Source organism: Apostichopus japonicus, chromosome 5 (assembly GCF_037975245.1).
Source record: "Apostichopus japonicus isolate 1M-3 chromosome 5, ASM3797524v1, whole genome shotgun sequence".
NCBI classification, from domain to species: Eukaryota; Metazoa; Echinodermata; class Holothuroidea; order Aspidochirotida; family Stichopodidae; genus Apostichopus; species Apostichopus japonicus.
The window spans coordinates 11888724-11900491 of NC_092565.1; the positions used below are offsets into that span (position 1 = coordinate 11888724).

General features: G+C 38.1%; 1 protein-coding gene across 1 annotated transcript; it reads left to right on the top strand.

Annotated features, from left to right (window-relative positions):
• The first annotated feature begins 3155 nt into the window (after positions 1-3155).
• On the top strand, positions 3156-10993 carry LOC139967666 (DDRGK domain-containing protein 1-like). The gene is made up of 7 exons (XM_071971650.1): positions 3156-3379; positions 5930-6064; positions 6168-6271; positions 6579-6680; positions 8146-8268; positions 8729-8824; positions 9836-10993. Exons 1-7 carry the CDS (start codon positions 3271-3273, stop codon positions 10058-10060), a joined length of 894 nt encoding a protein of 297 aa, XP_071827751.1. The 5' UTR covers positions 3156-3270; the 3' UTR covers positions 10061-10993.
• Positions 10994-11768: the final 775 nt, after the last annotated feature.

The following is an 11768-nucleotide window of genomic DNA, read 5'->3' on the forward strand; positions in this document are numbered from 1 at the left end:
TGCAACTTAAAATTTTGCAAACATTAGATACAATCAAACAATAACAAGGTTCATTTACAAGGTAATCTACTGCCCTTTATTTCACATTAGTCTGTCACATCAGAAGGTCACAGCTTTCAATAATTATACAAACAAATTCCCTTGATGGGTGCTTCGTTAGAATCCTGCAATTTTCAAGTTTATCAATGTAATAAGTTCTGAATGTGGCAATGTGGAGAAGCTTTGGGATAATCTGTGGATAAGACTGCCAGACTATCAACAAGATTCCACATCCATGCAACTTCAACTGCTTCCTTCACCTCCTTGCAGATGTACCACATGTCCAAAAAAAAGTCAGCATTGGTTAATGTAATTAAAACCTGGCTTGCTCCTGAGCTGGCAAATACACATGAATTGTCAAGTACAGAGGTCAGTGTGAAACCACTGAAAGATCTTCTCAGCTTTCAAGAAAACAAAGACTTGAAGCCAAATTGACAGAGGCCACACTGATACCATTCCACTCTCATAAGATGAAGGTATCACACACACTTCATTTTGCTTCTGCGATGCAGTGCCTGGTAGACTGTGAGGGTCACCCAATGGATGTTTTAACAACTGCCTGGTTTATAGAGCTCTGCAACAGATAATTCATCCTAATGTCTAGTCGTCATCCTGTCATGGCCTTGAGCAAGTTGAACCCACTTCAACACAAAGCAGCTATTGAATTCTTGTCTAGGTACTGTCAAATCCACATCACCATCATTGCTGGTTCCAGCTACGCTGACCATGATAAAAGAGTACAATGAGGGTTTTTTAATTCACCCAACAGAGCTTGCATTCCAGTACCTTTGGGCAGCTGAAAAGATATTCAGAAATTGTTATATATGAGTGTGTTTGTATGCATGCATATGTGTGATTTTCTTGCTTTACAGAACAGCTCCATTTTGATAAGCTATGTAACATGGAAACCTGCCAATCATATGTTTGAAATAGGACAGGCTGAAACGATTCTTAAATGAAAAGCTTAACGACTAACGACTTAATTATCATTATGGCCATTTGCTGTCTGCATAATAACAAACTGAATGATGTCATCAGCCCTGTGCTCAGTTGACAACACTGACAAGTAGGCACACTACAGTATGTCAGTGTGATCCATGAAACCTTATTAAGGACATGACCGTATATATATGTTAATGGAAAATACATAAGCTACAACATACACCAGTATTCAGTTGCAGGTTTTTTTTTTCTCGACAGACCCATTCAATCTGTTGCACCTACTATAGCCTAGTACTACATTCCTGAGAAATTAACACCACAATATCAGTCTTAGGTTTGCCCACAGACTCCCAACTATTGCTAACTCCTACACTCAAGTATATAGTTTAGTTTAGTAGAAAAAAAGACCAGGAGAGACATTCAAGTCCCCATTAAGGACCCTAAGGCTATATGAGAGGAATAAAACCGAGGACATCAAATGTCATACCCAATTACAATGCTTAATGTACTCATCCAAAGTATTCTTAAACCCATTCACACTACTTGCAATTCAACCTTCTCAGGCAAACCATTCCATCCATTCACAACCCTTGTATAAGTTGTATTAGACTTTAGAGAAAAAGTTATGCCGAATATTAATCCTACTATGTAACTTCTGGAGTTTAATACAATGACCTCTGGTACAACTACTCTTTGGCAAACCTGAAATGATCAGTGAAGCATAAATTGTCATTTTATGTGTAGGCCTACTTTATTTAATTGAAGGATCTATTAATGTAGGCCTGATGCTATAGTTGTGCGTCTGTAATCTAGCCTAGCCAGGACTGTGATGTGTGCTTTTCGTTTGTGTGACTAAAGTAGGACTAGTAGTATGAGGCGTAAAATAAAACAAGTGTAATGACAGGTTTTCAGCTAGTTTTCTATGCATTTCAGGTGTGAAGATAAACGTAATATGTCATTAACTAACGCATACTCTAATTCATTACCTGATATCCATTTTGTTCCTCGTATGCCTGTCAAAATCTGACATTCTGAGTCGCTTCGTTTGTTCGCAACGAGCACAGTGTGCAAAGCTGCTATATATTGTGTGTGGTGTTTTTCGTGTTTCGCGCAACTGGTAACGACAACTGGACCTATTTTGATGCCCATGGTTTGCGAGTGACGTCACAAATCGCCAGTTGGCCAAACTCTCTCTATATACGGCTCTGGCCTATTTAGAGTAGTAGCGCCTCCTTTTTAACAGTAGCATCGTCACTTAGGAGTAGTAGCACCTCCTGTTTAGAGTAGTAGCACCTCCTGTTTAGAGTAGTAGCACCTCCTGTTTAGAGTAGTAGCACCTCCTAATAAGAGTAGTAGCACCTCCTATTTAGAGAAGCAACGAGTTTAATGAATCTGGAGAAACTATCACACAGTAAATACGCGCGTACGCGCGTACCATGTAGGGAGGGTCATGTGATGTGTTCCAGGGTGGTACTAATATACTACTCTCCCTATTACGCATGATGATTTCACCCAACTAGTACGCACATGTGTTTGCGTGCTTAGAACAGCAGACTACACCCGTTACCTAGCAATAACCGTGTCTGTAGCCTAACGTGATAGCTATATTCCCGTCGAGCAGCATTAGGCTCTGTTCCATGGAGAATTCCGTGGTTGCACTGAACTAAACATTTCCCCACATTTCCCATTTCTACATTCACTTATAGCAAGTAGTAGTAACTTTAGGCCATATGAGACAAAGCTTGCCCCTGGAGCTGTATTAATAAGTAAGATCTATTATGTAGAAGGCCTGCCTTCATTCAAGAGAATAAGGTTAAACGTTAGCATATTAGCACTATTTTGTAGGCCTGAAGTACCAGTACCTCCTTATGCCGTTAGTTCCCATGTCCGATCCGTCTTGGTGCAAATCTTTTACGAAGTCACTAACACTATTCTCGAACTGCTACAGAGAAATATCAGTTTGGTACCACCCTGGAACACATCACATGACCCTCCATACATGGTACGCGCGCACCCAATTGACATGAATCCTCCAGATTCATTTACCTCAATGTAGAGAAGTAGCACCTCCTAATAAGAGTAGTAGCACCTCCTGTTTAGAGTAGTAGCGCCACCTGTCTTCCTTTTGGCGTTCCATATAGCAATGCCACCTGTGGTCCTTTTGGCGTTCCATAGAATCTAGGGATAACAACAGTTTGGTGAATTGGGAGCGCAGAAATATATCATGCATCATACGAAGACAGGAGACAACATTAGCAAGCATATGTTCACTCAAAAGTCTTTGTAATAATGCAGGATATTGTTAATCCCAATATCCTCCTCGCTGCTATTTGTGGAGCTGCGGCAGTCGTTATTTGTATTGTTCTCTATTTAATATCAAAACGAGGAAACGTTCCAGGTTAGCTTAATTCCATGTTGTACTACGGTACCACTGAGTGTTAGGCTACTTCACATGCGCTTTTAACGTAGGCTAGGCTTACTTCGATAAACAATGGAGCCAAGGACAGAACTGCCTAGCCTAGGCCTAACTTAGAAAAAAAGGTCAGAAACAGTAACTAACAGGATAAATGGAGTGAGCGAAATATCAAATTCAAAGTTGCTGATTTATATCAGAAAGCTTTAATCTTGACATGAGTTAACTTTAATTTAATTACAATCAAATTTCTAATGATTGATAGGAAATCAGTAAGTTAGGTTGTGTTTTTGGACCTTGGTCCTATGGGTGCATAGCGTGTATTGTTTATTGTTAAGCACGTTGTTGCTAGTATTGCATATTAATTATACTGTAGTGTTACCGTTCAGTGTAATTGACAGTAAAGTGTATTGACAGTACTGAGTGTTGTACTGCTAGTTGTTAAAAGAGTGTATTCATATTTTGTGTTCTGAACATTACTTGTTACTGTTGTTTATTAAAGTTATTGTCTCTGAGATTGTCCTTGAAACTCAGCCATTCTGGACAGCTATAGAGTGACAAGACTTGAGAGTTTGTGGGTTCAGGAGGTGAAAATTCCTACTGTCTAGGAACAGTTAGGTGGAAAGTCCTATAATAGTTGCAGCTGGCATGTGTTGCCCTGGCTATTATGAAGGTGCTAAAAGTCCTCGCCTGTTGGCAAACGTATTGTATTATTTCAAGTGCAGATTATTTCATTATGTTCATTAAACATTTTATACAGTATTGTACAGGTGCTATGTTGTATTAATATTATTCTTCTGTGTATTTAATATTGTTGTTGTTGAATTTAGTTTCACTGAATATCCTTGGTGAGTTATTGCGAGATGGATATTTCGTAGTAGTGAATATTTGAGTATAGGTTTTCCTCGAGTTAATACAGTTTTAATTAGGTTAAGGAATTCATTAAGCCATTTACAGTAAGTTCATTAAGTCATTTATTCATATGTATTATATTATTTTGTAGAATTTGCAATAAATGGTCAGCCATTGTTTCAATGCAAGAACACTCTTGCATCCTCATTTATCACTTGTGAGTTCGAAGCGAAGGACCCTAAATCTGGTAATTTCCCCCACAATCCGCTGTTCGCTTCACTTACAACTAAACCTATTTAACCATCCTTTACAATATCATTAAAGAACTGTGTATCAATTCCCCAATCTTGTCTTAACTACAATTCAGTCTATCCAGCAGACCATCATTTGAAGATGGTGTACGTATCCTTCCACACAATATAAAGAAAGTTACTATATTCTTGTACACCAGTGTAAAATCCATTTCTAAAATGTACCTTTCCATCATAGGTATCGAAAACTGACGGAAAGGTATGGCGGTATGTTGCTACATGGTAGAATGGCATTAGATTTGGTTCTAAACCAAAGTTAAATGGCCTGGCTACTCTCTACATCAGTAGAGAGTAGCAAATAGATTGCGATGAAAATGACAATTTATATATGCTAGCCTACATCTACCCAAGTAAACACACATACCCAATGCCCAGAAGTAATTCAAAGTGTGTGAAAACACATTTGCAAAATAGGTGGGGCCAGGGGTGTTGTCTGTTCAAGATAGTACCCTCTTGACCATAGTGTCCTAACTTAACATGGATGCCTGTTGCCCTTGCTATTTGGTGACCCTGTCATTGATGTATATAACCAGTCAGGGATGGAGGGGGAAGTAATATGTTTGTCTCCCCTCACCCTTCTTCCACATCACTAGAGATACTCTACACTGTATTGCTGGATCATTCAGCCGCTTTCCTTTGCAATAGCAAAAGAGTGAAAGGCAGTTCATAATGACCACTTTTTAATACTTTGAAAAATGTTGACAGATGTGTAATCAAGTTTGACACAATAGTAAAATGTTGATAACTTTGGATACAAATTTGAATTATTATTCTTGAGATAACATTGAGGTGAAAAGTTGAATGGTTTAGCTTTTTAAAGTTTTATTCTAATACCAGCTTTCAAGTCTATTTTGTTTCATTTCCAATGTCTTCCAGTATAGAGTAGGAGCATAAAGCTATGACCTGGCCTGAGGTATACAGTAGGTGGGTTTGAAGTAGAGGTGGAGTGTCATTTTATCTTAATATTTGTGGAATGCTGGTTTGAGGGGACTTAGCTCGAACGGTAGTTAACTCAGACACAGTTTAGAATCTACCCGGTGACACTTTGTACCTGCATTTGTTGAACTTAATAAACAATCCCAGCATATGCATCATAACAGCCAAAAAAAGAATTCTATGATGTTGCAGTACAGGACGGATTAGCAAAGTTTAGGACACTCTCGTGCCATTCACTCTGGTTCCTGATTTCACTTTAAGTTGACTATTTATTGTCACTACTGTACACATGTCAGATTAATACTAAAAAAATCAGCCATATTAATAATTGGAATTGTCAATGCAGTCTGGAACTCTAGTTGCATAGAGAATTATGTCAATTGACTTGTGATGCCTATTTTCTTCCTTCTTTTCCCTTCTTCTCTCCTTTCTGTAGATGACGGAACACAAGCAGCAACAGTTAGGCAACGAACTCAGCCTTGTATCAGAGAGGATGGACCAAGGGTGGCAGGGGCAAGAAGGCGAGCTCCGAGGGCCAGAATGCAGAGACAGAGGGATGATAGTGATGAAGGTAAAGAGACAACAACTTATTAATTACTTATCAATTAGTCAAGTGTCATCAAGATTCACAATGTGCAATGAAGAGTTATTGAACATTTTCTCTTTCATTCCAGAGCCAGCTAATGATGAATTTGATGACCAAGGAGAAACCAAAAAAATTGGAGCCAAGAAACAGAAAAAGCTAGAAGAGAAAGCCATGAAAAAAGCTATGAGAGAGGTATAAAGTGGAACACATTCTGATTTACCATTAAGTCTCTTCTCTTTTAAAGCCAGTCTGTTATTCATCATCAATAAAGGCGATCCAAATTTAAGATATATTTGAAAAGAAAAAGGGAAATTGAATGTTTGGGTTGATACAACGTTGACATGGGATTATTTCAGTCTTGTGCTATCTGAATTCATATACTACAGCACTAAAGAGAATCGAATTCGTAAAATAATGAAAATTGCATACTTAAATTGATGATTAAATTTGTGAGATCTCACTTCTGATATGCCTTTATTTTCCTTATTTTTTACAACAGGAAGAGGAGAGAGACAGAGAAGATAGAAAGCTCCGACAAGCAGAGCTGGATGAAATGAGGAAACAGAAAGAATTAGAAGAAGAGGAGAAGGAAAAGAAACTGGTATGGATTGAAAATAAATCGATAATTGTTTTTGCTCATAAGCAAAGTTTTCAAGGTTAGTCTGGTGGTGTTTCTTAGATGATTGATAAGTCCTGCCAATTTGCTTTACAGCGGTTTAATTTCCACCCTTAATTTCCATGTCACTTGTTTGATTAATATAATATATTCTACATAACTGGAACTCGCTAACAAAGTGTTTCGCAGACTTCGTGAATATTCATAGCCTACTAGAACATTCCTTTACACTCCGGGTATAAAAGCTGCAGACGCCCGATTGAGTGCCCTCTCCGTTTTCTCCGTTCGTTCCGTTAAGAGGTTGTCGCCACACCTCTGATGGTTCCTTGGCTTGATTACTGTGCCCATTTTAAACACAGTACATATTTAACTCTATACTTTTGTCGGAACTCCGACCTACTACATTCTATGGGATTCTCGTCGCTCTACCTGAACTTTTTCTACATCCAGCCGAACTACTTCTAAAGTAAACCTGGACACTATCCGCCTAGCACTAAGGTAACTCAAGAACTAAGCAGAAACTCTCCCCTCGGCTCTCCAAGTCCAGAAAGACGTTAATTGAATTAAGAAACTATAATTATGTATTATGTCCATATTTATACTTTGTTCTGCCATGTAAATAGCTTATTAAATGCTTTAAACTTACTTTCATCCTCATGTTCTCCTTTTTATTTCACGTGATCTGTTCTCCACATTAAGTCTGAGAACGGTCACGTAACAATATATATATATATATATATATATATATATATATATATATAATATAATATATGTTGATACTAGATGAGACTAGTGGAACACTAGTAGTTGTTACTCGGAGTTTCACGCGTTATAGCGATCTTCAGACAACTGGTAGCTTCAAGTTATGCTCCATGAATATATAGGATCTTCGTCGGGATTACCGGGGATTATGCGGTTGTTGGTGTATTGTTCTGCCGGTGTATTCTCTTTTGCGTCCGTTCTGTTGGTGGGTTTGTAAGACTTTCTTCGGTGTTCGGCTGTTGGTGTATTCTCTTTTGCGTCCGTTCTGTTGTTGGGGTTTTTTGCCTTCCTTCGGTGCTCGCTCCGTAGGTGTGTGTGGTTCACTTGACGGTGTTTGGTGGTTGGATTGGAGTTGTTTATGTAGAACTTGTTTTCGTGGCGACACTTCGATATGAGCTCTGGGCGTTTGTTCAGGAGGGTCCGTTTGTCTGCGTTGATAAGATAGACGCCAACCTACTCTATATATAAGATATAATATATAATATAATATACCGGTTAATATAAGTAGGGTAGCCAAAACCATTTCCTCTTTGCCTAAATTATTATTACAGAGCTTTTGTGCATAGCAATAGTTTATGAAAACAATTTTATAACTGAAAAACAACTGAAGTAAATTGGAACACAGAGTTATTCGCTGTCTAATACAAGTGTGTTTATCTCCCCCCCCCCCTCCTTCTCCATCTTACAGGAAGAGGAAGAAAATAAAAGAAAAGAGGAAGAAGAGAAGAGAGAGTACGAAGAATACCTGAAGTTAAAGGAGACTTTTACAATTGAAGAAGAAGGACAAGAGGAGATACTTTCTGATGAACAAGTCAGTGTTTTTGTTTAGAAACAAATTCATTTCATTTATTATAATGGTTTTATTTCTACATTGTTTTAATGACTGGCAATATGTACTGAGCCAGGATGCTGGAACTATGAAATAACTGCAATCATAATGTATTTGCTTTGCATCTTTGGATGGTCCCCAAAATGCACTAGCGGCTTCTGCTGAATAATAATGCATGTTAAGTGTGCTGACATGTATTACTAGAGGTTTTCAATATTTTGCAAGAATTGATGGGTTTAATTATCAATTTACTACCATTAATAGCAAAATTCTTTTCCTACTTCCTGGTCATAAAGAATGGTATCCACTGGTTTGTAAAGATTATTATACTCTTCTAATAGCACATGTACTAACTAAAGAATGGTATCCTCTGATGTCTTTGTTCAGTTGTTTCAAAATGTTTCCGTGACTAAATTTCTCTTTTGAATATCCGTTCTTTCAGACAAAGTCTAAATTACAGGAGTTCATTAACTACATCAAGAGAGAAAAGGTTGTGATTCTCGAAGAATTAGGGGCACATTTTGATATTAGAACTCAGGTAAGAGTTTGCAAAACATTTTGAAAGAGACAGCGACAAAAATATATCAAAGATACTTTTACCTTAAGTTTATCATCGTAACCCATGGTAAAAATCATAAAACATATGTTGCAGTTTCTTTGCAAATTACTTGATACACTTAAAGGTCATATCTCAATAAATGAGAAATGTTCTCTCAAAAGTCTTGATGAGCACAAAACAGATTTGTGTTGTTTCTATGATTTTATTTGTGAAGAATGATTTTAGCCTCAGCACATGCCTAGGTTATTCTAGCCCTTAGGGGACCAGCTCTCTGGGGTTAATAGCAGTTAAAAGACACTAAGAGCTTAAAGAAAAAAGTCAAAATCATTTGCTTCTCAACAAAGAGCAACGACCCTTTCTGTTTGTGACATTCTGATCAAAGCCACAGTCTAACAGAAAACCATTTTTTTCTTTTTTCTTCTCTTTTTCCAATTTTTATTGATCTCTCTCTCTTAGTCAAATCTCTCTTCTTTTGTCATATAAACATGATAACAGGAAACGAATAGATCTCAACAGTGTGCCATCCATGTGTTCTTGGTTAATGAATGAATTAATCCACAATTAGGCCACAACATTATCCTTTTCTTACCTGGTAGTCCAAACATTTGGTTTGGAGGGTTGCCAAAACTTTGGAGGAAAATAGAAATTGTCAACATTTTTAGGAAGAAAGTGGCAGCACCTTGACCATAAATTACTTGTACAGTTTGTGCAGTTTAACACCATTTTGCAAACAAGCACCCCAAAGTTTTAACACCATCTTGCAAATAAGCACCCCATTGAGATATACAAATTTCTCAAAGGGGAGTGGGAATTCCCCCTTCAAGTATAGTATACCCCTTCACCCGCCAAATGGGTGACGTGTCACCAAGATCATGGAGGTGATCACCAAGCAAAAAAGTTTAATTACCAAGGCAATATGTGACATGTTTCCACATTAAATGATTATGCAGTGTTTTTTGTATTGAATAATCAATTTTATGCTTCATGCAGGAGGCCATCAAAAGGGTTCAGGAACTTCAAGAACAAGGGATGCTAACCGGAGTCATCGATGACAGGGGGAAATTTATCTTCATCACCCCTCAGGAGTTGGAAGATGTTGCCAAATTTATACGTCAGAGGGGTCGTGTGTCTATATCAGAACTGGCGGAAGCAAGCAACACGCTCATTAATCTTACCCCAGAGAGAACACAATCGAGTATAGAAGCTACTGCTTAAAAGAACTTACATTGAGGTTCATGCAGACTTGCCTTATTTAAAAATAGAAAGCTGAAAAGCAACTGTTACGATGCTGTAGGCTCTGTCAAAGTACCTCATAAGTATCTCGTCCCAATTGAAAAGGTGATAATTGCTGCACCCATGTAATGCTTCCAGTTATCATAATTTCTTGGAATCTACGATACTCCCAAATCTGGTCAGCAGTATGTTTATCAAGGTGGAGGTGTTCTGGTGTAGCAATTAAGTTGTTCACCCTTTAATCATGAAGTTCCCAGTTCAAGATCCACAAGAAGCCAGATTCTCTTGACCCATTCGACAATTGTTGATGTGCAGTGGTGTTGAACTGACCACCCCGAGGATTGGTATTCTCCTTTTGTGAATCATGAAACCTTGTATGGTTTCATATCTTTCGCTGGTAAAAGCAAGAATATGTGCACAAATCTACAGGACAGCTTCATAGAATTCATTAAAAAAAATGATAAAAAAGAAAATGTTTGATGTAAGCCATAGCCGTTGGTCATCAGATGAAGGGGTGTTGTGGGGGTGGGTGGGCAGGGGTGATTACTACTGAAAGACTTCTTAACTTCCTAACCATTGGGACAGCTTGTTGTAGACTTAACTACTGGAAGGGGTTCATTGTCTGTAGACAAACATGAAACATCCACCCAATTTGTGACAAATGTTCATTGAAGGAATCGCTGTATTGCAATTGCTGCACAGGTGTCTGTTTCAAGGTAGTGCATACTGTAGCAAATCAAATAGTGTTGTCATTCTGATTTTCAGATTGCAAAAAGTGGTATTAGAAAATCAGAAATGTTCAAAATTTGTATTTTTCCTACATTTTCAAGCTACCATTACTCTTTGGAAGATCGGAGAATATTCAAGCATTCAATTATAAGACGAGTGAAATATAAATGGTAACGGAAATCACAACTTTCAAGGTTTTTGGGGGTTTTTGTACTCTCGTCTCTTACAGTCCTTATTAAGTTATACGATCCTATATTTGCAATTGTTTCCTGTATGTGTTTGGAATTACATGACAACTGCATGATGGTATCTGTTCATGCAAAATTTTGTTGTGGAAACCAATTTACTTTTTCCAACTTCATAGTTTAGTATCGTATTGCAACGTGCATTGATGTAAGTTCCCCTCCCTAATTTCTCCTACACCCTTCCCCTACCTCAATATAAGGGGGAGGGGGAATCAAAAGTAGATGCTATGGAAATTGACCAAACTATTGCACACATCCAGAGATGTATTTAAAACCAAGCTTTTTGTAAGTTTCACAAATGGTATTCTATTGCCTGGCCAGGTGGAACCTCCAAACAAGGGGTCGGAAGATAGCCCAATTGATCCATAGGTATTCAACATAAAGCCTATGCTACAAAAATTTTGACACAGCATTGAATGGGCACATGGCTACTTCCTTAGGCTTCAAGATCTCATATGCTACAGGCTGGCTAGTGAATGTGTAATGACTTGTTTCACCCCCTCATTCCTCTTATTTTTGTTCATTTTCTTTAGGGATTTTAAGAAGAAACGGGTGCACTATTCAGTATCCCATATTTTGCCAGGCCCCATATGTTCTTGAGCTCCCTGATTCACTTCAGCCCCAAAGCTGTAATTCCGTCTGTCTAAGTTGCGCTCTACAAAGTTTCAACCTGCATATGCATACCGTACTCACTGTATAAATAGATGGCGTCCTTT